The 25,975-nt window shown below is 47.7% G+C and overlaps 1 protein-coding gene across 3 annotated transcripts in view; it reads left to right on the top strand.

Annotated features, from left to right (window-relative positions):
- The window catches only part of FAT2 (FAT atypical cadherin 2), a 117,518-nt gene that overhangs the window by 54,280 nt on the left and 37,263 nt on the right, over positions 1 to 25,975 (top strand). For all 3 annotated transcript variants that reach the window (XM_051844385.2, XM_008255280.4, XM_051844388.2), the window contains exons 3-12: positions 1,399 to 1,713; positions 6,814 to 6,872; positions 8,594 to 8,905; positions 10,178 to 10,388; positions 12,009 to 12,148; positions 12,739 to 13,020; positions 14,112 to 14,322; positions 18,535 to 22,593; positions 23,805 to 24,001; positions 25,572 to 25,725. In XM_051844385.2, the coding sequence (XP_051700345.2) occupies positions 1,399 to 1,713; positions 6,814 to 6,872; positions 8,594 to 8,905; positions 10,178 to 10,388; positions 12,009 to 12,148; positions 12,739 to 13,020; positions 14,112 to 14,322; positions 18,535 to 22,593; positions 23,805 to 24,001; positions 25,572 to 25,725 (5,940 nt within the window). The remainder of the gene's footprint in view (positions 1 to 1,398; positions 1,714 to 6,813; positions 6,873 to 8,593; positions 8,906 to 10,177; positions 10,389 to 12,008; positions 12,149 to 12,738; positions 13,021 to 14,111; positions 14,323 to 18,534; positions 22,594 to 23,804; positions 24,002 to 25,571; positions 25,726 to 25,975) is intronic.

The raw sequence follows: 25,975 nt of genomic DNA, 5'->3' as shown, positions 1-25,975 counted from the left end.
AAATCTCTTAAAAATGAAGTTTCTGAGTCAAAGGATGTTTGTACATTTCAAATGCGAATAGGTATTTCCAAACTGCCTTCCAAAGAGGGGACACCAACTTATTTGTTTAAAGCTTCATAGAAAATCAGTGCACCGAGCACCCACCACATGTAAGGTGGGCACCTTGAGAAGACCCCAGGGGAACAGAGGCAGGTTACTCCTGCCTTCAGGAATTTATAGCCTGGTGGGGGGTTTCCAGGGGAAAGGGCAGGGTGGTGTGATAGAAAGAACATCAGACTGACAGCCAATTCCAGACCCAGTTCTTCTTCCCCTTACTTGCTCCGTGATCTTGGTCAAGTCCTGCTCCCTCTCAGTGCCTCAGTTTCCCCCACTGCCTTCTGTGACATGCTCTGGCTCTGAGTACAGGATGTGTGCCCATCCCTCATTCCCCCCTACCCATGCCACCACCAACCTGGCCTGCTAGCTGAGTGTGATCTGTGAGAGTTTAGGATGTTAGCTTCTTTTGCTCATTCTTGGACCCCAACTTCATTTTTTTTAAAAGATAGATTTATTTATTTATTTGAAAGGCAGAGTTAAAGACAGAGAAGGAGAGACAGAAAAAGAAAGAAATCTTCCACCTGTTGGTTCACTCCCCAGATGGCCCCAGTGGCCAGGTTTAAGCCAGGTTGAAGGCAGAAGCCAGGAGCTTCATCTGGGTCTCCCATGTGGGTGCAGGGCCCAAACACTTGGGCCATTTTCCCCTGCTTTTCCAGGTATATTAGCAGGGAGATGGATTGGAGGTAGAGCAGCCAGGACTTGAAACATTTCCCCTGTGGGATGCTGGTGTTGCAGGCGGCGGCTTAAACCGCTGTACTACAACGCCAGCCCCCAGGATCCCCAACTTGTAAAACAGTAAGCAATCTGTGGAGTGGATGTGGTAAAGAATGCAGCTAAACCCCCGAAATCATGAAGAGGATGGAGAAGGAACAGCAATTTATTTATTCAGTCCTTAACCCTTAAACTGATTAACTGCCAGGACTTAAAAGTGAAGGAAACTATTTAAGGACAGCCAAAAGGGAATCTCACATACAGTACGTGGAATAAATCAGTGGAACCTGGCTTGAAAGAGTCAGGAGAAAGTAGGCCAACTACCACTGCCTCCTGGAAACCCTCCACTTGCCCATATGCTGGAGTCGTGTTCCTATTCAGCAGAGAAAGGCCCAGAGGGTCTACAGTAAGGATATTAATCCCTCTGTGTTCTAGTCTGCATCTCCTAAATCACATCAACCACGGTTCCCTCTTCCGTGTGGAGTATCTGTTAATACTCTATCCACAGTGTAGTTCCAGGCATGTTGGGTATGGGGATTCCTAAAGCCACTTAAAGCTCTAAAACATTTTGGATTTGATTCACTGTTCCAGGAATGATTCAGACTCTGGCGCCCCTGGACCGAGAGTTTGTTCCCTTCTACTGGTTGACGGTACTGGCCGTGGACAGGGGTTCTGTGCCCCTCTCGTCTGTCACTGAAGTCTACATAGAGGTCACGGATGTCAATGACAACCCACCCCGCATGCATAGACCTGTGTTCTACACCTCCATCCAGGAGGGAGTGCCAGTAGGCACCTCTGTGCTTCAGCTAGAAGCTTGGGACCCAGACTCCAGCTCCAAAGGGAAGCTGACCTTCAACATCACCAGTGGGGACCATGTGGGATTCTTTGGTATTCACCCATTCACAGGTAAGGGCCCAGGAAGCTGGGCGAACCTCTGCGATGGTGGTTCTCAAAGTGCGGTTGTGGCCTGCACCGTGAGCATCGACTGCAAAGTTGTGGGAAAGTCAGATTCTCAGGAGTCACCCCAGGCCTACAGAGTGATTCTGAGGGTGGGAGCCAGCAACCTCTTTGCACAAAGCATCCAATGTGTGCTGCAGTTTGAGAACACGGCTCTACCCAGTCATTGCCAAAGGAAAACGGGGAGAATCTGTCATCAGCTTTCTTTCCTGGGGCCCAGGGAAGCTAAGCAGGTTGCCCGGTGGTCAAGATTGGACTATTTCAGATCTCCATGTGCTCCCAAACAGGCAAGGATGGTGGCTGCTTTAGAGTGATCCAGAGGTCATCAGTTGGCAGCAGGAAACCAGTTTTTCTTGACTTGTGATCTTTAAACAATGATTTTCTAAGTTGTTGACTATACTTAAAATTTAAGGACTTTCACAAAACTGTCCATATTTCTGCTCGTTCTTTTCAAATGGGGATATGTGGCCACACTGTCGGCAGTTTCTCACTGGGCCAACAGCAGCTCCCTGTGTTGGCCAGGCACATGTCCACTAGGCCCCACCATCTCCACCATCCTCTACTGCAGTAGTCCCAGCCTGCTTCCCTCATCTATGCCATCTGCCTGGCTCCCACTGGCCCTAGGGTTTGCGAGTCCATTCCCACTGCTGTGGACACTGCTAAAAGGCCACGTCCTTCCCCTGGGGGATGAACAATGCTGTTGTGGAGAAGGTTATTTTCTCTTCTGGAGCCAACTTCCTACTCTCCAGCTCCAACACTTTACTCCTCTCTTGGAAGGACGAAACCCGGGTGAGACTGCAGGCAGGGGAAGGGGAGAATGCCAGGGAGGCAGTCCCCTGAACTTTAGGACAAAAGGGGTAGAGTGATGAGCCTGGGGGTCCTAGGACAGAAGCTGGCTGGCTCATACAAGTGTCTATGACATCAGTTGGGAGCCTTTCCTGTTCACCTTTGACCTCAGGGTATGGATTAGTTCTCCTGGAAAGAGGACACTTTGCTCCTGGAAAACAAGCCTGAGCTGGTTCTCCCCCTGGGCCTGCCCTGTCCCTCCCTCCCTGGGAGAGGGAAGAGATCTCTCACCTAAGGCATTAACTTCTCAACTTCTTCCAAATCCTTATTCCCTTTACAATCAACAGCTCCCTGACAGCAGGTCTGGCAACATGCCGAAGGGCAGAAATGCTCTGAGTCTTCCTGCTGTTGAGGAGGAGAAATCTTCATCAGCATGGACATTTATAAAACTAGAAACATGGGTCAGCAGTGAGCCCCAGGAGGCCTTTCTCAGCCCCACCATTGCACTGTCCCACTGCCCTACCTGGACAGTTTGGGCAAGATTTTTCTGGGTCCTGAAGATGAAGCCAGAGCTTGCCCTGTCCCAGAGACCTGGGCTTGACCTGCTCTACTGCCCTCTCTGGGTTCCAGCCACAAAGCTGCTTTGGTCCATGCCCCTCCAGCCCAGGGCTCTGCATCCCTGGTCTCTCCCCTAGGACTCCTCTCTGCTTTCATCTGGTTAACTCCTGCAGCCCAGCTATTCTTCCCTTAGAGAAGTCTGTCCTGACACCAGGCCACACTTCCTAACACTACTTGCTTCCTTCTGTAACACCTGTCATACAGGCTGTGACACTTCACTTTCACGATTAATCCACAAATCTCCCAAGTCCTCTGTTAGACTTGAAAGTTTCCCCAGAAAAGGGACCATGGCTGTGTTTGCCCATGGTAATGTCCTCAGACCTGGCCCAAAGTAAAAGTTCAACAAAAAACTGCTAAATGGATGAATGAATCTCTGCCAGCATCTACAGTGTTTTGTTACCCCCAAGATTGATTCAGCAAACGTTTAAGGGTATCTGCCCTTAAAAGGCTTTTAACAGGTTCAGGTGTGGAAGACTTTAGTCTGTCAGGAACATGAAGAATTGGACAGAAATACTACAGGGCCCGGGGGATGGCGCAGCATTGTAAAACACATGTGGATGTGACCACTGCTGCTCAGAGGAGAGAAGCAACTGCCAGTGTGGAGAATCTGCTGGAGTTTCCTGTAGCAGGGCCTTGAGCTAAGGGTCGGGAGGGTTTTGATAGGCAGCAGTCTTAGGGGGCATCTGGGCAAGGAGAAGTTCCTGGAGGGAAGAAGATCAAGGTCCTGTTGAGGACAGAGCGAGTAGGTGGATTTTATTAGAGCATATCCCAGTCACACCACTTACAAATGGTGAGGTCTTGGAAGGTGATTCAACTGCTCTGTGCCAGAGTTTTCTCACCAGTAAATGGAGATGATAATAATAGTGATTCCCAGGACCTTAGACAGCAGGAGATGGCAGTGGTGAGATAAAGCCAGGGAGAGAGAGAGAGAGAGAGAGAGAGAGAGAGAGAGAGATTCAGAGAGAGCCCCGGGGAGAAGGGAGAGAAGCAGATGGGGTGGTCTGGGACAGTGTCCCCACTAGATCCAGGGCATGTGTCTTGCATTTCCACTTGCCTTCCTTCTCTAACTGGAAGGCTGCCCAGGTAGGGGGCTTTCCAGAGCCTTTGCTGATTCCTCCCACACCTGTCCTGTCCTCAGTTAGGGAGGCAACAGCTGGGATGGTCTGTGTTCTACTGTGTAAGGCAAGACACGTGGCTGGAACAGAGGCCACATCCTCACACCTCATCCCGTTTGCAGTATGGGAGGCTCTAGCACCACTGCCTCCCCTGCCCCCTCACTGAGCTCTTCCCTTGGAACCTCTGTTCTCTTCACTGAGCTTCATTTCATGCTTGCTTCTATTATCGGCATCACTTCATCACTGAAACAGGATCAAGAAACTTAAACTTTCCCGATGGCCACTGCCCCCCCCCCCCCACCAATGGATCTGCTTGCATTTCAAAGTGGCCTTCTGTAACTGACCAGGACTTCTCAGGCCAAGGGCTCAGACTGAGCTTCTGGGGCCTGGATAATCTCAACCCTGACTTCCCTGCATGCTACAGGGAACCTGCCCCTTCCCTGCCTGCTCGCTTCAGCTGAGAGCCAGTATGGCTCAGCAAGTTAAAACTAGATTTATAGATCACTACATCCAACTTCCTAAATTGACAGATGAGAAGACAGAGCCCTCCTCTGACTCATCTGAAGCAGCCAGCTCCAGGAAAAGCTGGCACTGGGACTCGTGCATGATAAAACAACAATAGCAAAGAACTAAAAAAGCTACCACTTTGTGAATTTTCTAGAACTGAACATAATGATGGTGATTTCTATGGCAACTCCTGATGAGCTGCCTTTTTAAATCAGTAATTTGAGGATTCTTAAAAAGTTCAAGGAAAGCATAATTAAAAGGTAAATTTATTTGGGTGCAAGAAAAGTGGACTCTGTCTCTCTGGATAAACAGATAAAACCAAATTAAAATTCATATGTAGTATTTTTTTGACAGGCAGAGTGGACAGTGAGAGAGAGAGAGAAATGTCTTCCTTTGCCGTTGGTTCACCCTCCAATGGCCGCAGCTGGTGCACTGCGGCCGGCGCACTGCACTGATCCGAAGGCAGGAGTCAGGTGCTTCTCCTGGTCTCCCATGCAGGTGCAGGGCCCAAGCACTTGGGCCATCCTCCACTGCACTCCCGGGCCACAGCAAAGAGCTGGCCTGGAAGAGAGGCAACCGGGACAGAATCCGGCACCCCAACGGGGACTAGGCGGAGGATTAGCCTATTGAGCCGTGGCGCTGGCCCATATGTAGTATTTTCATAATTCACACTTCCCATGAACTGTTTGAAGACCATGCATATGCATGGATTTTAAAATGTTTTGCACTAAAATAAACTTATCTGTTAACTCCATTTTGATGAACTTTTTGAAGTACCCTCATATATAGTACATAGCATTTCTGCATCTACAAAAATATAATTTAAATAGCTGCTTTATGTTCCTTTTCAATGTGTAAGTTATGTAACTTTCCTCTTTTATGGATTGTGTTTAGTGGTTTACTTGTTAAGATGTTACCATGATGAGCAGCCTTGGGCACACCACTTCCCATATTTATGTTTTGGTTTCTCTGGAATAAATTCCCGGACAGCAGGAGGAGACATCCAGAACCTAAGGCCAGAAGGACCTTGAAGCTCCTCCTTTGACAGAGGAGGGTGGGGTTGAGGAACCACAGAAGAGGTAGGGATAAGCAGGAGCCTCCTGGAGTCAGGGCCGGAAAGAGAGAGTTGGTGAGCCCACTGTGTGCCTGCTGAGGCTGGAACTGAGGTGGGCAGTGCCATGGGAGGGGCAGGGAGGGGCTGAGCCAGGAAGCACCATCCTTCCTGAGGCAGGGGTCTCGCTGTTCCAAAGACCCCGACTGCTTCCCCTGCCGCACTATGAACCCCACCCCTGCCCTGTCCAGCACATGAAATCTCAGCGTGGATTTGGATGTCAGGACTTTTCCAGATGTAAAAGATGGAAACCCAAACTAGGTTGGCTGAAGTAACGAGAGACATTTTTCTTACTTACTGAAAAGTCCAGACATGTGTAGTAGCAGGCACAGCTGCAGCCAGCGCTCAGATGAGGTCATGCAGGCTCTGCCTCCTCCCATCTCTTGGCCTCACTTCCTCTGAGAAGGTTCTGTTCTCAGGAGCCTGTCTCCACATTGCTCTTGGGTTTCACCATGTCCTCTTGGCAGATGCAGCAGCACACTCTTTCCTGCATGGTTCTCATGTGAATGGCAGAAACCCAGTTAGCTGAGCTATCACTGCTGCCTCCCAGGGTCTACATTAGCAGGATGTTGGAGTCAGGCAGGAACCTGGTCTGGGAATCAAACCTAGGAAGTCCAACGTGCAGTACAGGTGCCTGCTCCTGCTCAGTTTTTGACCTGTGATCCCCGCCTAATGGAGAAAGTAGGAAGAGGTAGGGCCTTTAGCTAACACCTTGTCCCTGCTGTTCTTGCTCACCTATTCCCTTCCCCATTCCTTTCTCCAGAGTTCCATCCATTCTTAATGTACCTGTTCTCCAAAGACCAGAATTTCCATCTAGGACATGATGGATGACATGTCCTTGAACTTGCCCCAGTAAAGCAGCCCTGGGAGCCCACTGCTCATCAAATCTTCCTCTTACCATCTCTTCCCCAGGTCTCCTCACCACCGCCAAGCAGCTAGATCGAGAGAACAAGGAAGAACACATTCTGGAGGTGAGTGATGGTGGTGAAGCTATGTGCTGTGCTGGAATGCTTCCTCAGGGAGGCCAGCCGAGGTCCTTCAGGAAGCCAATCCAGCCCTTGGGGTCACAAGCATGCCTCTGGTTCTATGGCTGAGAACAGCGCTGGGCTCAGGGAGGAGGACATGTTGGAGCTGAGCCTTGCTCCGAGTGTTGGTAAAGATCCTTTGCTGGCTCTTCAGCACTAAGAAGGCAAGGAATCTGAAACCAGTTCGGGCTGGGCAGGAACCACTGATTGATTAGTAATTCAGGAAGGGGCAGTGTATGCATGTCCTATGTACTTGTCAGGTCTGGTTTTCAACACCCCCCTTCTCCTCCCCTCCACACACACACACACACACACACACACACACACCCCTGAGAGATGGAGAGCAGGGGAGGGAGGGTAGAGGGGAGAGAGAGAGAGAATCATCCAAGGTCAAACACTAGGTCAATAGCAAAACTCAGACCTTTGTCTATAGGATCAGTTCTTCCTAGGATCTCTAAAATCACATGGCATCCAAGGAGAGGCTTCATTCAGTGAGTGGGAGGGGTTCTAATCAGAAGAGATTCCATCTGTTTTGCCCCAGGGCTGTCCATGACTGATGAGCAGGTCTCTCTTCTAAAGGCCTCAGCAGGTGGGACACACACTCCTCAGCAGGTGGGAAGTGAATGCTGCCTGCTATGCCCCTGGGCTCTGCACCTTGCTCTCTTTGTAAGAAACAGGTGTAATTAGTCAGCAGCAGATATGTGGCCTTCTTGAGTTCCTGAGGACTGAAGCATTCTCCCTAGTGCAGTAACAGACTTAAACACCAAAATGCTGTTTAAATGTACAACCATTCGAGGTGGAACATCCACGTCACCCAGTGCCCTTGGGGCTGTCCATGCCGGGGATGATCTGCCCTGCATGAAACAGTTCCTGATTCTGAAATGGCTTTGACGCCTTCTCCCTCCCTCTGGGTTTCGTTTCATGCCATTGGCCACAGGTGCCATGCCATCCTTTGTAAACATCTCCTCATTGGTTTTTCTTATCCTCAAGTGGCTTAAGGAAATGAGAGAGCAGGGCTTATGAGCGGTCTCTGAGAAATGCCCCATGGGCCTTCCCGAGCAGAGTGCCAGCTTCTGTGCAGAGGTTTGGAATCTCTCCCTCCGCTTCTTTCCTCTGATGCCACTGTCTTTCTTTTTTCTTTTTTCTTTTTTTTTTTTTTTTTTTTTTTTTTTTTGACAGGCAGAGTGGACAGTGAGTGAGAGAGAGAGACAGAGAGAAAGGTTTTCCTTTGCCGTTGGTTCACCCTCCAATGGCCGCCACGGCCGGCGCCCTGTGGCCGGCATACCGCACTGATCCAATGGCAGGAGCCAGGTGCTTCTCCTGGTCTCCCATGGGGTGCAGGGCCCAAGCACCTGGGCCATCCTCCACTGCACTCCCTGGCCACAGCAGAGAGCTGGCCTGGAAGAGGGGCAACCGGGACAGAATCCGGCGCCCCGACCGGGACTAGAATCTGGTGTGCCAGCGCCGCTAGGTGGAGGATTAGCCTAGTGAACCACGGTGCCGGCCGATCCCACTGTCTTTCTAAGTAGGTGAGGTTCTGATAATAAGCATAAGGCATGTAGACCAAAGAACAGACTGGCCGGTATTTCCAGGCTGTCACAAGAGGTAGCAGGGTTGTGGTGGGAGGTGATGCATAGTCAGTGCTTCATGCTTGCTTCTGTCCCCAGGTGACTGTGCTGGACCATGGGGAACCCGCCCTGAAGTCCACATCCAGGGTGGTGGTGCGTGTCCTGGACATCAATGACAACCCACCTGTGTTCTCCCATAAGCTCTTCAATGTCCGCCTTCCAGAGAGGCTGAGCCCCGTGTCCCCTGGGCCTGTGTACAGGCTGGTGGCCTCAGACCTGGATGACGGGCTCAATGGCAGGATTACCTACAGTGTCGAGGACAGTGACGAGGAGGGCTTCCACATCGACCCCGTCACGGGTGTGGTGTCATCCAGCAGGACCTTCGCAGCTGGAGAATACAACATCCTCACGGTGAGTGGTGTACAAAGGGAGACGGAGCAGCACAGCTGTGTAGCCGTTTTCCTGGAGGGCACAGGGGGTGGGAGACAGCCAGGTGGCAGGATGCGAGTGGCACTCCCTTCCCTCGGCTTCTCCAGAGCACCTGCAAGTACCACCTTCTACCAAAGGACCAGAGTCTGGGCCTGTCTCGTTGGGAGCAATGAAGCCCTTGCCAGGAAATCCTCTCCAAGAGACAAAGATTTTAGTGAGGATAACAGGGTCTTTGGAATCAAGAGAAGCCTGGATTCTGACCTTAGTACTTTCATTTTATGCTTATGTGGTTTTAAGAACAAAGTTTAGACATACATTTTTATCTCCTTGAAAGGCAGACTGGGATTGGGTGAGGCAGAGAGATCTTCCATCCACTGGTTCATACTCCAAATGTCCACAGCACCCAGGGCTGGGTCAGGGAGAAGCTGCCAGGGACAACACCCAGGTCTCTCATGTGCATAGTAGGGGCCCACGTGCTTGAGTGTCATCTGCTGTCTCCCAGGACATGCACTAACAGGAAGCTGGCACGTACTCCAATAAGGGATGTAGTTGTCCCAAGTAGCAGCTTAACTGGCAGCATCATGACACCCACCCCACCTGTGCAATCTTGGACAAGCCATTTAACCCCATTTCAATCTGTAAAAATAAGAATAAAGCCTGTTTCTCAGAAGAAGCCAATAAACATGATGGCCAGAGCATAGGTTCTCCCATCAGACCAGTCTGAATGCTACCCCAGCCTCATTACCAGTGAGACACATAATCCAGCAGGTGGATTCGCCATGCTGAGCCCATTTCCTTCTGTGAAAGGGAGATGACAGCACCTCTCTCAGGGCCTCTATGAGGATTCGATTAGCTACTGCACACAAAGCTCTCAGAGCAAGACCTGGTAATACTGAGAGCTCAATGAAGCCTAGCTCCTGATGTTTCTGGTTGTTGGGCAAAGCAAGGGCTCACTTGTGTAAGGGCCAGTGCAGGAACCAGCACACAGTAAGCCTTTAGTTAGGGTGACTTTTATTATTTTTCACTAACTATGATGTTTTTGAGCACAGGTAGTATGTTTTGTTCATCACCGTGTCTGCTGCAGCAACTCGAATGGCGACCGTTGACAGTCAGCCCTCAAGTGTGTGTTGATGGAATGACTGAGGGGATGGAAGGCCTGGTGGGCAGAATCACGCAGCACTCAGTTCTCAGCCTGGCCGCCTGGGTCTTCTTGTTTGTTGACCCTAACTCTCAATTTTGTGTTGGTCTCTTCAGATCAAGGCGACAGACGGTGGGCAGCCACCGCTTTCAGCCAGCGTCCGGCTCCACATAGAGTGGATCCCCGCGCCTCGCCCATCTTCCATACCACTGGCCTTTGACGAGACTCACTACAGCTTTACTGTCATGGAGACAGACCCTGTGAACCACATGGTGGGGGTCATCAGTGTAGAGGGCAGACCCGGCCTCTTCTGGTTCAACATCTCAGGTGAGGGGAGGCCTGCGGTCCAAGGAGGGCCAGCCCCCTCCCACCTTGTAAACCAGCCCTGGTCCCATGGTACAGCCCTGCTGCTTGTTCTTGCAGTCATGCCCCTCGACAGCCCCGCTTTGGCTCTGTGGCACTGCCCCTTCCCTGGCTGTGAGGCAGAGCGTAGCAGGAATGGCACTTCAGCCAGGCTTTCCTTCCACCCCAGTGTGATCGCAGGAGGAATGTCTGTGATCTTGCTTGTTACCCCACCAGATGTGGGCAGTGCCTCAGCTACCCCAAGTGCCTAGGAGACCTAAAATGAAGGGCTCGAGGAGACCCAGAGATGAAACTATCAGCTTTGTGTTTCCTCTTCTGCCTTAATGTGAAAATAATTCATTAACCATGAGCCTGAGGCCAGCTATACCCTGGGGTCACATCCTATGTTCTGGTCCCAGGTCCATCATCAAGATCAGAGGAAAATACCCATTCTCATCCAAGGAGGCACTTGGAGCCAGGCTCTTGTGAGCTCCTCTGGAATCCTTCTCTATCTTTAAGTCCAAATTTTGCTTAAACTTCTGGGGCCACAGAACTCTTTGGAAACCTGATGAATGCCTAGGTCTCCTTCCCAGAAAGTCAGTCAGTCTCTCTCTCTCTCTCTCTCTCTCTCACACACACACACACACACACACACACACAGAGTAAATCTGCATACACACTGAGAGATTTTTATAAACTCTCAGACCTATCTAGGGATTCTAGGTTGAAAGATCTCTAACTTAAGAGATTCAGCACCCATGACCTATTCCACAGTTTTCCAGCCTGGCTCAGAGTTAGGACAGGACATGCACCTGATCCAAGCTCTTTAACCTCCTGGACTAACTTCTGGTTCTGATTCACTGCTATTCTAATTGTTTGACTTTTTTTGTTTCATACATTATTAATACATACGCCCTGCAGAGCATTTAGAAAACACCAATGTATACAGAGAAGAAATAGAAGATAATGAACTGTTAAAATTGCAATGCATTTTCTTCTAGTCATTTTCTTACCCACACACAAACACCCCTTTAAAGTATTTGACAATGTAATATGTCATGAACATATTTTCATGTCACCAACCAGATTTCTATTTAGTAGACATTTAAATAGCCTCATGCTGTTCTATGTGTTGGATCATTATGGTTTATTAAATCAATACTTTCTCGCTGAAAAGTGACTTTCACTTTTTCCTATGTACGGGCACAGGCCTATTGCATAGGACTATTTCTTGAAAGCCATGGGCAGACTCCATTGTCCCTGCATGTCTCTAGCCTAGGAGAAGAATGAGTTCTATAGAAAATTTTACATCTTCCTCCAGGACCCTTGAGTCAGGTAGGTTTGCCTTCTTCTGCAACCTGACAGGATAAATGATAGCTTTTAACTCCTGAGGGAGGTAAACTCCAGCCACTCACACAGACATCAAGCTTTTTCTAAGAGAATTTTAGGATCCCTGATTCCGATTCTTCCTTGAGTGCCCACAGTCCCACTAGCCAAGGTTGGCATCAACCTCCACATCCCCTAAATCTGACAGTCAAATCCCATGTTATGCTACTGCTGCCTAAACCACTGAGGTTGCATGTGATTCTTCCCACTTCTCTCCAGGTGGGGATAAAGACATGGACTTTGACATCGAGAAGACCACAGGCAGCATTGTCATTGCCAGGCCTCTCGATACGAGGAGGAGGTCAAGCTATAACTTGACCGTGGAGGTGACGGATGGCTCCCACACCATTGCTACCCAGGTTAGAGGCCTCAGTTGGGGACCACTGAGTTGAGAGAACATGGGAGGACTCCTTGGTTGGAATGAGGCTACAGAACACTTTCAACAGAGGTGGTGTAGCTCAAAGGACACTGAATTCAGAATCAAGGTTCTGGGCTCCAGTCTTACCTAACACATGCTCTAGTTTTGTGACCTTGGGGGAATTGCTGTTCTTACTCTGGGTCTCTTCATAATGAAAAGTTTGTCTAAGTGAGCAGGTGTAATTAAACACAGTGCCATAGGGGCTACCATGGGTAAGAACAATGATGACTGGGTCAGTGGGGCTCTGAATATCCACTCAGGTGTCATATACTGGGAGTTCACACAACATTTCATTTGAAGTAAAGGTCCTTTCATAAAATGTTTGGTTTTGTAAATCACCAGTTTGGTATCTGAAAGCCTTGTGACTTTGAAATCCTATTATTCATTCAACAAATATATATTGAGTGGCTGCTGTGTGCCAGGGCTGGAGCCTGGCATGGGTGGTACAGTGGAGATTCACACAGCCCCAGGCTCTGCTCCCATGGAAGTTACATTCCTCTCCCTCTCTTTCTCTCTTGCTGCCCTCTATAGGTTGACATCTTCATGATTGCCAATGTTAACCATCATCGACCTCAGTTTTTAGAATCTCATTATGAGATCAAGGTTCCCCAGGACACGCTGCCAGGGGTGGAGCTCCTTCGCGTCCAGGCCACTGATCAAGACAAGGGCAAGGGCCTCATCTATACAATACATAGCAGCCAAGACCCAGAAAGTGCCAGCCTCTTCCAGCTGGATCCAAGCAGTGGTGTTTTGGTTACTGTGGGGAAGCTAGACCTGAGCTCAGGGCCCTCTGAGCACACACTGACAGTCATGGTGAGTACACTGGAAAACCAGCAAAGCATGAGCCTGCCTGCCAATGCACGGGGGTGGCCATGCTTAGGGCATGCCACAGGTCCCCCTTCCCTTGATGAGTCAGGTGTACGGATGCTCATAACACTAATCCGCTGGACAGGGTTAGGACATTTCACAGCTGCTCAGAGGCACTTTCTGTAAGGGATGGCTCAGAGTGAAGACAGGACAGGATGGCTGCAAAGGCAGCTTCTGTCAACCCTGGCTTTCTCGGAACTCACCCAAACAGCCGCAACACCTCTTTCCCTGCTCCGTGACTTCATGACCATAATGCAGATTTATACACAGTCAAATGGAAAAAACTCAGAGACCACCCCCTGCACAGAGCAAGGACCAAGGTCAGGCAAGTGAGCTGTGTAAGGCCCCAGACTGCAGGAAGATTCCCTCTCTGAATCATGTACCTGCATTTTTATGACCCTGAGAGTGACAGCCTCCTTAAATGCCGCATCCTACACACCTTGCTTGCCTCACCTAAACCCAGCCCTAAGGCTGCCCAGTTCTCTACAGTCTTAAGCCTGAGGCCCACAGATGAAGACAGACTTCTTCACTGTCATACAGTTACTTACGATGCAACTAGAATCAGAGTGGGGTCCTCTGTCCTGAAGGTCAGTGTTCTGTGCTAATTTAAGGTCCTCTGAACACATCAGTATGTATTAAAGGCTCTGAGAGGTCCTATAACAAAGAATATCATTTAACCTCATGTTAGCGTTCCCCAAATTGACATGGCCATAGAATACTTTTGTCCTGCCTAACAATTTACAATCCTGTACTACTGATAGTCTCCAAGACCCAATTTGAAAAACATTACTTTTCCACCTATTTTGGCCTTTCTCCTGAAGTGGAATTATTCATTAAAATAGCCAGGCCTAATAATCAACAAATGATAAATGTATTTAAAAAGAAAAAAGATCAAAGCACAGCAAGATTTAAAAGAATGTGGAGTTTCAGTGAGTTGGGTGTATTTTTCAGTGGCATTCTACCTTGTTGACCTTACTCTAACCCTGCCTCCTTTCATTCTGTTTGCTGCTCACCCTGTTGCTCCTTGGGGACACCAGGTCCGAGACCAGGAGATGCCCATCAAGAGGAACTTTGTGTGGGTGACCATTCACGTGGAAGATGGAAATCTTCACCCGCCTCACTTCACCCAGCACCATTATGAGGCAAGTGTTCCAGACACCATAGCCCCTGGCACAGAGCTGCTACAGGTCCGAGCCACGGATGCTGACCGGGGAGCCAATGCTGAGGTCCGTTACTCTCTGCTGAAAGGTGAGGCCTGGCCACAAGTTCAGAGGATGGGCAAAGGCTCTTGGGAAACAAAGCAATGTGCCACACACATGAATTTACAAACTAATCGAGGACCAAGTTCTCTAAGACTGGTAAATGATAGTTCTAGAGCTCTCTCCAGGACCATGGTGACCTAAGTGAATGCATTTCCAAAGATGGAGATAACAGTAACAGAAAGACTCTTCCAGTTACGGGAGAATTTACATATGCATTATATAAGCCACTAATGACTATATCTGTGGAGGTCTGTGAAGTCCATGCAGCATTTTAACTTTAATAACTTCATGCATGTACATTCGGAAGGACCTGTAAATACTTTATGAGGTGTGTGGCACAGTTGTAGGATTCGTTTTTATTTTCTGCCAAGGCCACCTATTATATGGTTGCCTTCAGCTCAAAAATGGGAATATTACTGATGCAAAAAAGTCATTGTAAGGATTAAAAGAGGAAATGCTAGTTAACACATGCTGCAAATTGTAAAATGTTATACAAATGTCGGTTATTACTATCATTGATAAATGTTAATTATAAGTAATTAATGTAACAAAAGTGGCAATATCTAGTATCTACCTCATTATTAATGATAATTTGTCATGGTTGATAATGTATACTTAATGACATTTAATAGCAATAATTACTTTTAATAATAGTGACTACTCCTTACAGCTAGATGCTGCAGAGGGACAGGGATACACATGGCTTACTCTCTGCCCTCCACAGCGTGCACAGCATGGGGTTTACCTGCTGCGTGTAGTGTCATACAGGAGGGTACTCTAAAATGTGCTGCAAAGTGTCCATGCACTTGAGGGGTCTTCATACAGTGCATGAAAAAAAATGCATGTTATTGTCACTCCCCGTCTTCGCAGAGGAACGACACAGGACCCTGCGCTGTTCTTTTGTCTGCTCGGCCCTCCCCGGGTTTGCTGCTGGTTCTTCCCAGGTTGGCTGCCGTCCCTCCACCTCCGTGGAGGGGCGGGCCCCCTGCCACTTTCCCCACTTCCGCAGGGGAGCAGCACACCGCCAGCCGGCTCTCTCAGGGGCTGCACAGGTGTTCCTTCAGATAGATGTTCCTGGTGCATGTTGTCTCTCTCCTCCTTTATAGTCCTCTTCCACCAATCCCAACTCTGCTACCCACACGCTGAGTACGCTGCTCTCCTCCAATCAGGAGCAGGTCCTACAGTTTATTGGTTGAACTGGAGGCAGCTGTGTAGAAGCTGTTTGCTCCTCTCCCAGCGCCATATTGTGGGAGAGCAGATGCATAGAATAAGTCTTAATTCCAGTAACTTAGTCTAGTCCGAGTTGCTCCCAGTTGCTCCCCACAGTTATGAAAAACACAATGCATGAATTTCAAATTTTTTTGCATAAAATAAGCTTACTTTTTTACTTCAATTTCCCCTCAAACTTTTTGAAGTACTTTTTGTGTACTTTCAAGGAATTTGAGCTTTTTCCATGTTCCTTTTTGAGAAAAATAATTTCCTTATGACAAAAGTTTATTCATCCATGAATAATAATAATAACAGTAGTACAATGAATTAACTATATCACAAATTTGACTAAATCACAAATAACCTAAACAGGCAGCTGGAAAAGGGCTTGGAAGAGTATCAGATTCAAAGTTTTATGATGAAGCTCAGCTGTTTGCTTTGCTGTAGAAATCACAGTATTTGCACCTATGTGATAAAAGGGAATAAGAAATGTGAAGAGACATATTTCCCTGAGTGCAAGACCTGCACCACTACTTAAGAGAAAAATAACTCAGGTGTTACTCAGTTCCAGCCTTAAATAGGTAATCAGAGGTGAGCATTTGGTCTAACAGTTAAGATACCCACATCCTATAATCCCAGTCCCTGGGTTTCATATTTATCTCTGGCTCTGGACTCCAGCTTCCTGATAATGCAGACTCTGGGAGGCAGTAATATTAGCTCAAGTAATTGGATTCCTACCACCCACGTGGAAGACTTGGGTTGGATTCCTAGGCACCAGCTTTGACCTTGGTCCAGCCCTAATGGTCTTTTGCAAAGTGAGCCAGCACATAAGAGCTCAATCTGTCTTAGTCTTTGTCTGTCTCTCAAATAAATAAATAATAAATAATAGGTAATCAGTTATGGAAAAAGTTCTGTTTTATTCTCATCAGGTTTCTTGATCAAATCTAGGACAAATCCTCAGTTAGGTACTAGACCTTCTTTAAGTCTTTCTAACACTTGCTACTCTTAGTTTTTTTTTTTTTAAGTTTTTTTATTTATTTGAGAGGTAGAGATACAGACAGTGAGAGGGAGAGACAGAAAGGTCTTCCTTCCATTGGTTCACTCCTCAGATGGCTGCAACGGCCGGAGCTGCGCTGCCGATCCAAAGCCAAGAACCAGCAGCTTCTTCCAGGTCTCCCACATGGGTGCAGGGGCCCAAGGACTTGGGCCATCTTCTGCTGCTTTCCCAGGCCATAGCAGAGAGCTGGATTGGAAGAGGGGCAGCTGGGACTAGAACCGGTGCCCACATGGGATGCCAGCGCCACAGGCAAAGGATTAACCTAGTGTGCCATGGCACTGGCCCCAGCTACCTTTAGTTTTTACCAAAGGAAGATCCTTTGGCAAAAAAAAGACTTTATTCAGATTTAATGATTTTTTCCCATTGATTTGTTTTATGATAACTTTGAATTTATGGCAAGAAATAATTGTTTCTTTGTTAAAGTAGTGATACCCAGTTGCCTTTTAAAAGTATTCATCAAATTTTAAGAGTCAATTCAAAGGAAAATACTAGTATATAAAATATAATAGTATAAATATAATAGTATAATAATATAATAAATATAATAGTATAAAATAGTATTGGCAGTGTCTGGATACTGGAAAACATTAAAAAGGTGATATGAGAATGCCTCAAGTTTAGGAAATACAGGGAAGGACATTTGCTCAGGGTCTGGGTATTGATCCAATCCCTCTCCACCCAGCTGCTGGCCATTCACTCTGGCAAGGTCTTTTTCACAATGAACCATAAGGGAAAGGAGCAAGGTGGTTTTGAAACTCCCTGTCAGTTTTGACAGCTTATTTCTGCACTTAGAGTTTCTATTTTCAAGTATATAACCAGTGCTATTAAAAGTTATCTATAGGGGCTGGTGCCATGGCTCACTTGGTTAATCCTCCGCCTGAGGCACTGGCATCTCACGTGGGCGCTGAGTTCTGGTCCTGGTTGCTCCTCTTCCAGTCTGGCTCTCTGCTGTGGCCCAGGAGGGCAGTGGAGGATGGCCCAGGTGCTTGGACCCCTGCACCTGTGTGGGAGACCGGGGATGGGGAGGAGGCACCTGGCTCCCGGCTTTGGATCGGTGTAGTTCTGGCCATGGCGGCCGTTTAGGGGTGAGCCAGTGGAGAGAAGACCCTTCTCTCTCTCTCTTTTTCTCTCTCTCACTGTCTAACTCTGTCAAATAAAAAAAAATGCTCTATAATGTAACTGAAGCTTTTGCTACAGAAGGCACCACTGAAATCCAGGGTGCAGCAGCATGCCTTTCCTATAAGGCCCAAGTCTCCTTTCTTCATTTCAAAGACCAACTGCAGCTCTGGTTTGTAGCATTAAGCTGTGTTCCAGAGAATTAGTGAGAGCTGAAGCTGCCGCTGAGGAAGTATCTACCATGTGCACGTGCTAGAAGTTGTATGAAGTATTTCTTTACACTATAACCTAGATGTATTAATCAGCTTCTCATTACTTTAAAGTACCTGAGAGGAGCTTCTTGACTTACAGTCTGGAGGTTTCCAGTTCAGGATCAGGTAGCCCACTTAGGGCGGCATCTGGCGGAGGTTGGCCATGGCGGAGCTAATGCAGAGGAACAGACACGTGGTGAGCCAGGAAGCAGAGAGAAGCTAGGGCAAACTTGGCTTAAACCACCAACCATCTGAAGAACTAGGGGAAAGCCCCTGTGACTTGAAGACTTTCCGCTGAGCCCACCTCCTAGCCACAATAAACAGACCAAGTCTCCACCCTAGTCCATCAGCAATAAACAGAAGACTTGGAGGCTTAAGTGTCAGCATGGGTTTGGGGAGCCAAGCCCTGCTCAATCCCTAACACTATTATCATAGGAAATCCAGGTTGGCACAGAATGCAGATTGTGCCCTACCTAACTTGTGTGTAAGAGCCTCTTTACCAATCTAAAAAGCACAGTTGGTGCCATTAGGGGTGTTGTGACCTTCATCTTGTCTTCGGTTTCAGGGAACAGTGTGGATTTCTTCAGTATCGATGCCCTATTAGGCATCATCACCGTAGCCCAAAAACTTGACCAGACAAATCGTGTCCGGCATACACTGACAGTGAAGGCAGAAGATCAAGGCTCCCCACAGCGGCATGACCTGGCGACGGTGATCATTCTCGTGTACCCATCAGACAGCAGTGCCCCCATCTTTTCCAAAGCAGAATACTTCATAGAGATCCCAGAATCAATCCCTGCTGGCTCTGCAATCCTCCTTGTCTCTGCTACAAGCTCCTCTGAAGTCACTTATGAGTTAAGAGAGGGAAACAAAGATGGTGTGTTCTCTGTGAACTCATATTCTGGCCTCATTTCCACAAAGAAGAACTTGGACCATGAGAAAATCTCGTCCTACCAGCTGAAAATCCGAGGCAGCAACATGGCAGGTGCATTTACAGATGTCACGGTGCTTGTTTATATAATTGATGAAAATGATAATGCCCCTGTGTTCTCAAAGTCAACTTTTGTGGGCCAAGTTAGTGAAGCAGCTCCATTATACAGCATGATCATGGATGAAGATAACAATCCCTTTGTGATTCATGCCTCTGACAATGACAAGGAAGGTAACTCCTTGTTGGTCTATAAAATTCTGGAGCCAGAGGCCTTGAAGTTTTTCAAAATTGATCCCAGCATGGGCACCCTGACCACTGTATCAGAGATGGATTACGAGAGCATGCCTTCTTTCCAATTCAGTGTCTATGTCCATGACCAAGGGAGCCCCATCTTATTTGCGCCCAAGCCTGCAAAGGTCATCATCAATGTCAGAGATGTGAATGACTCTCCTCCCAGGTTCTCAGAACAGATATATGAAGTAGCCGTGGTGGGGCCCATCCATCCAGGTATGGAGCTCCTGACAGTGCAGGCCAGGGATGAGGATTCAGAAGTCAGTTATAGCATCAAAACTGGCAATACTGATGGAGCTGTTGCTATCCATCCCATCACTGGTCGCATATCTGTGTTGAATCCTGCCTTCCTGGGGCTCTCTCGGAAGCTCACCATTAGGGCTTCTGACGGTCTATATCAAGACACTTGCCTGGTAAAAATTTCTTTGACCCAAATCATTGACACAAGCTTACGGTTTGACCAGGATGTTTACAAAGCAACAGTGAAGGAGAATTTGCAAGACAGAAAGGCACTGGTAATTCTTGGTGTCCAGGGTAATCATTTGAACGACACCCTTTCCTACTTCCTCTTGAATGGCACAGATATGTTTCGTATGGTCAAGTCAGCAGGTGTATTGCAGACAAAAGGAGTGGCATTTGACCGAGAACAGCAGGACACTCACGAAGTGGCAGTCGAGGTGAGGGACAACAGGAACCCTCAGCGGGTGGCTCAGGCTTTGGTCAGAATCTATGTTGAGGACATCAATGACAATCCCCCCAAGTTTAAGCATCTTCCTTATTACACAATCATCCAAGATGGCACGGAGCCAGGGGATGTCCTCTTTCAGGTCTCTGCCACTGATGAGGACTTGGGGGCAAATGGGATAGTCACATATGCATTTGCAGAAGATTACACATACTTCCGAATGGATCCCTATCTTGGGGACATATCACTCAGGAAACCTTTTGATTATCAAGCTTTAAATAAGTATCATCTCAAAGTTATTGCTCGGGATGGAGGGACTCCATCTCTCCAGACTCAGGAAGAGGTACTCGTTACTGTGAGAAATAAATCCAACCCACTCTTTCAGAGTCCTTACTACAAAGTCAGAGTACCTGAAAATATCACACTCTATACTCCAATTCTCCACACCCAGGCCCGGAGCCCAGAGGGACTCCGGCTCATCTACAACATTGTAGAGGAAGAGCCCCTGATGCTGTTCACCACTGACTTTAAAACTGGTGTCCTAACGGTGACAGGGCCTTTGGACTATGAGTCTAAGACCAAACATGTGTTCACAGTCAGAGCCACAGACACAGCTCTGGGGTCATTTTCTGAAGCCACAGTGGAAGTCGTGGTAGAGGACATCAATGATAACCCTCCCACTTTCTCCCAGTTAGTCTACACCACTTCAGTCTCAGAAGGCTTGCCTGCTCAGACCCCTGTGATCCAACTGTTGGCCTCTGACCAAGACTCAGGGCAGAACCAGGACGTCTCCTATCAGATCGTGGAGGATGGCTCAGATGTTTCCAAATTCTTCCAGATCAATGGGAGCACAGGGGAGATATCCACAGTTCAAGAGTTGGATTATGAAGCTCAACAACACTTTCACGTGAAGGTCAGAGCTATGGATAGAGGAGATCCCCCACTTACTGGTGAAACCCTCGTGGTTGTCAATGTGTCTGACATCAATGACAACCCCCCAGAGTTCAGACAACCTCAGTATGAAGCCAATGTCAGTGAGCTAGCAACCTGTGGACACCTGGTTCTTAAAGTCCAAGCTCTTGACCCTGATAGCAAGGATACCTCCCACCTGGAATACCTGATTCTTTCTGGCAATCAAGACCGGCATTTCACCATTAACAGCTCATCGGGAATAATTTCTATGTTCAACCTTTGCAAAAAGCAGCTGGACTCATCTTACAACTTGAGGGTAGGCGCTTCTGATGGGGTCTTCCGAGCAACTGTGCCTGTGTATATCAACACCACAAATGCCAACAAGTACAGCCCAGAGTTCCAGCAACATGTTTATGAGGCAGAATTAGCAGAGAATGCAAAGGTGGGAACAAAAGTGATTGAGTTGTTAGCTATAGACAAAGACAGTGGTCCCTATGGCACGGTGGATTATACGATCATCAACAAACTAGCAGGTGAGAAGTTCTCCATTAACCCCACTGGCCAGATTGCCACTCTGCAAAAACTGGATAGGGAAAATTCAACAGAAAGAGTCATCGCTATTAAGGTCATGGCTCGGGATGGAGGAGGAAGAGTGGCCTTCTGCACTGTGAAGATCATCCTCACAGATGAAAATGATAACCCCCCACAGTTCAAAGCATCTGGATACACTGTATCCATTCCATCCAATGTCAGTAAGGACTCCCCAGTCATCCAGGTGCTGGCTTATGATGCAGATGAAGGGCGGAATGCAGATGTCACCTATTCAGTGGACTCGATGGAGGACCTGGCGGAAGAGATCATTGAAGTCAACCCGACAACTGGTGTGGTCAAGGTGAAAGAGAGCCTGGTGGGACTGGAAAACCAGGCGTTTGACTTCAAAATCAAAGCCCAAGATGGGGGCCCTCCTCACTGGGACTCTCTGGTGCCGGTACGACTTCAGGTTGTTCCTAATGAAGTATCTTTGCCTAAATTTTCTGAACCTCTGTATTCTTTCTCTGCATCTGAAGACCTTCCCAAGGGGTCTGAAGTTGGGGTTGTTAAAGCAGTGGCAGCTCAAGATCCCATCATCTACAGTCTTGTGCAGGGCACCACACCAGAGAGCAACAAGGATGGAGTCTTCTCCTTGGACCAAGACACAGGGGTCCTAAAGGTGAGGAAGGCCTTGGACCATGAGTCCACCAAATGGTACCAGATTGATCTGATGGCACATTGCCCCCATGAGGATACGGACTTGGTGTCTTTGGTCTCTGTCAACATCCAAGTGAAAGATGTCAATGACAACAGACCTGTATTTGAGGCTGATCCATACAGAGCTTTCCTCACAGAGAATATGCCAGGGGGGACCACAGTCATCCAAGTGACGGCCAATGACCAGGACACGGGGAACGATGGCCAGGTGAGCTACAGGCTGTCATCAGATCCTGGGAGCAATATCCATGAGCTCTTTGCCATTGACAGTGAGACTGGCTGGATCACCACACTCCAGGAACTTGACTGTGAGACCCGCCAGAACTATCAGTTTTACGTGGTTGCCTATGACCATGGGCAGACCGTGCAGCTGTCGTCTCAGGCCCTGGTAGAGGTTTCCGTCACAGATGAGAATGACAATGCTCCCCAGTTTGCTTCAGAAGACTACAGAGGGTCTGTGGTTGAGAACAGTGAGCCTGGGGAGCTTGTAGCCACGCTTGAGACCCTGGATGCTGACGTCTCTGAGCAGAACAGGCAGGTTACCTGCTACATCACAGGTAAGGACAGCGGTCGTTGATTGCAGGCACTGGGATACACGGAAACTCGACTAGTAAAAGGTTCCCTGTGACAGAGATGTAAGGCCTGGCCTTGGCACTTATTAGCAATGTGGCCTTGGACAAGTCATTTAACTTCCAGTACCTCAGCTCCTACATCTGTAGACTTGATGTACCTGGAAGACAGGAGCTGGTAAGAAGTAACTGGAAAAAGCTCTGAGAACCCCCCATAAGTTATTTTATGTGGGATGGATGGGACAGAAGGGTCTTACCCCAACTATTATCTCCTAGGGGATGCAGGAGGCACCAACAGTTGTGTGATCCATAACAATTCTGTTCGGTGACTGTCTTTATAGAGTAGTGTCCTGTCCAGGGCAAACTGTGGATGACAAAATCCTTCCTAGTTAATCTCAGGACTCTCACAGGATCATCACTCTCAGTGTTTGAGTGACAGCACCTCCTTAGATATGATTCCAGTCTAGTGCTCACAGTTACCACATGGGAAAACCAGGCTCCGGCTAGGGAGAGAAACCCAACCAAGCTCACATCCTGAGCTTCTTTGCAGGCTGCGACTAAAACCATGCCTTATAATCCTGCTTTCCTCAGTGAACATCTATCAAAAAACTGAAACTACACTACTCTCTAATGGATAAACCAGCCACCCAGTGGCCACAACAGTTTCTTCCAGTGTCTGTTCCATCCCATCCCTGGTGCCATGCTATCCTAATCCCATTAACATGGCTCCTTCTGCTATCAGAGTTGTCCAGTGGAGAATTAATTGAGTCTGAAGTTTCAATCCAGAATCAGAGACACCTGGAGATAAACAGGATGAGAGTTGTTTGATATAGAGTTACAGAAAAATAGTCCTATCTTGTAGTATCACAAAAGTCTTAAAACCTAAGAATAACAGAATAATAAATGTTAATATATCATTAGATACTAGTCTGGCTTAATTTTGGAACTCTGGAATCTTGGAAATGAGAAATTTCAGAATGAGAAATACATCTTCCCACATGCTTACCTGTGATTGGTATCAAGTAAAGATGACTTACAAGTAAGCAATTCATTATAGACTTGTGGGTCCCAAGTGAAGGAAGGGCATTTTTGCCTTTCCCAGCAATCCTTTAAAAAGTGTCAGGGAGGCGGCCACCTGTGACACAAAGCCTGGTTCATGCCTGTCGCTTGACTTCTGAAGGCCCTGCCCTATCTTTTAGAGGGAGACCCCCTGGGTCAGTTTGGCATCAGCCAAGTTGGGAATGAATGGAGAATTTCCTCGAAGAAGATCCTGGACCGTGAGCACCTGGCCAAGTACTTGTTGAGAATCACAGCATCTGATGGCAAGTTCCAGGCTTCCGTCCCAGTGGAGATTTTCGTCCTTGACATCAATGACAACAGCCCACAGTGCTCACAGGTGCGAGCTGGGGAGTGGAGGTAAGCAATTTAGAGTAAGGGGCAGGAAAAAGGAAGACTCAGGAGACCATCTTTGAGGGTGGCCATCATTGACCTTGCCTGGTCTCAGACCAGTGCCCTGGGACAAGAACAGTTGTAAGTAATTCCTGGGCACCTAAAAGGGATATACCAAACTCTTCAGGAATCACAGTCCACATATCTCCCCCTGTAGTCCCCAACAAAGATACACTTCGCTGCAGAATATATCTGGGGGCCTGCGCTGTGGCGTAGTGGGTAAGGCCACCGCCTGTGGTGCCGGATTCCATATGGGTGCCAGTTCGAGACCTAGCTGCTCCATTTCCAATCCAGCTCTCTGCCATGGCCTGAGAATGTGGTGGAAGATGACCCAAGTCCTCGGGCCCCTGCACCCACATGGGAGACCTGGAAGAAGCTCTTGGCTCCTGGCTTTGGGTCGGCTCAGCTCTAGTCATTGTGGCCATTTGGGGAGTGAACCAGTGGATGGAGTACCTCTATCTTTTCTCTCATTCTCTCTCTCCCTCTCTCTCTCTCTGTCTCTGCGTAACTCTGCCTTTCAAAAAATAAGTAAATCTAAAGAAAAAAGTATCTGGAAGTAACCTAACATATGCATTCTCCAAACACACTGTCATGCCCAATGAGCAAGCGTCCTGCACTGCTCAGCTTGTTGGCAGGGCTCCTGATAATCACACACATCCACAGAGATGTCCCTGCTCCCATTCCCGCTCCCATATGTGCGTGCCTCACATGTGCCTAGCTAGTGCAGGTGGATGCAGTTACCCTCCTTCAGACTATACACATACAAACATGCACACAGGGCAGTAACATTTGGTAAAGGATACCTTCCTAAGGACCTCATGTGATTTAGCCCTAAACTCACAGTGATAAATGTCGAGCACGGGTGTGTATATACTTGTGGGCACTTATCAGGAGAGGAACTGTGCTCCCAGAGGGTATAATCCAACAATTGTTATCAGAATCTTGCTTTTAAACATATCTTTAAAAAATATATAATTAATTTTTGACCTTGGGGTGATGTGCATTAAAGTTTTCAGATAATCGATTCACATTTTAATTTTGTAACGTCTCAAATTTATGTACAATCCAGCCTTGTTTATATGTATGTATATATATATATACACACACACACACACAAAGGATCTATATCCCTTTATACAAGGCAATATGTACCTATATACACATAAGCATATATCTACTACCTACCATATTCACCCATGGACCCACCCATGTGCAAATATGAATTTGTCATTCACCAGACATACTTACTGATGCATTCACATACATACATAATTCATATTTGTAAACATGCATACATATACATAGCTTGCAACACACATAAACACATATGTGCTTATCCTGTCCCTTCTTTACTCTTCTTTACTGTGTTCATACAGAAGCACAGTAGGAAAAAAGTCTGGGCTAGCAGTATGCACAGAAAACATCTTTTTAGGATCTATGATGATGCACTTTGTCCTCTCTGGATCTGTATGTAACTCCCACAATAAATCCCCCTCTCCTTGTCTCTCCCTCTCCAGCTTCTCTACACCGGCAGAGTCCGGGAAGATGCCTCCCCAGGGCACTTCATTCTGAAAGTTTCTGCCACAGACTTGGACACTGACACCAATGCTCAGATCACGTATTCTCTGCATGGTCCTGGGGCAAATGAATTCAAGCTGGATCCGCATACAGGTGAGTTTCTTGGACTGCAGGATCAGACCAAGACCTTATTTACTGAATACCAAGTGCCCAGTGCCACAGCAGGCTCCTTGAAGAAGCAGGAATACACTTATCCATCCATCTATCCATCCATCCCTCTATCATGGACCCATCCATCAGCACACATATTCTGAGCAAACATATACTGTCACCATGTGCCAAGCACTGCATAAGGTGCTGAGCACATAATCAATAAACAGATAAGATCAGGTCTTTTATAATC

This window comes from Oryctolagus cuniculus, chromosome 6 (genome assembly GCF_964237555.1).
Source record: "Oryctolagus cuniculus chromosome 6, mOryCun1.1, whole genome shotgun sequence".
Taxonomy (NCBI): Eukaryota; Metazoa; Chordata; class Mammalia; order Lagomorpha; family Leporidae; genus Oryctolagus; species Oryctolagus cuniculus.
The sequence above is the reverse complement of the archived record's forward strand: the minus strand, read 5'-3'. Positions and strand labels throughout refer to the sequence as shown.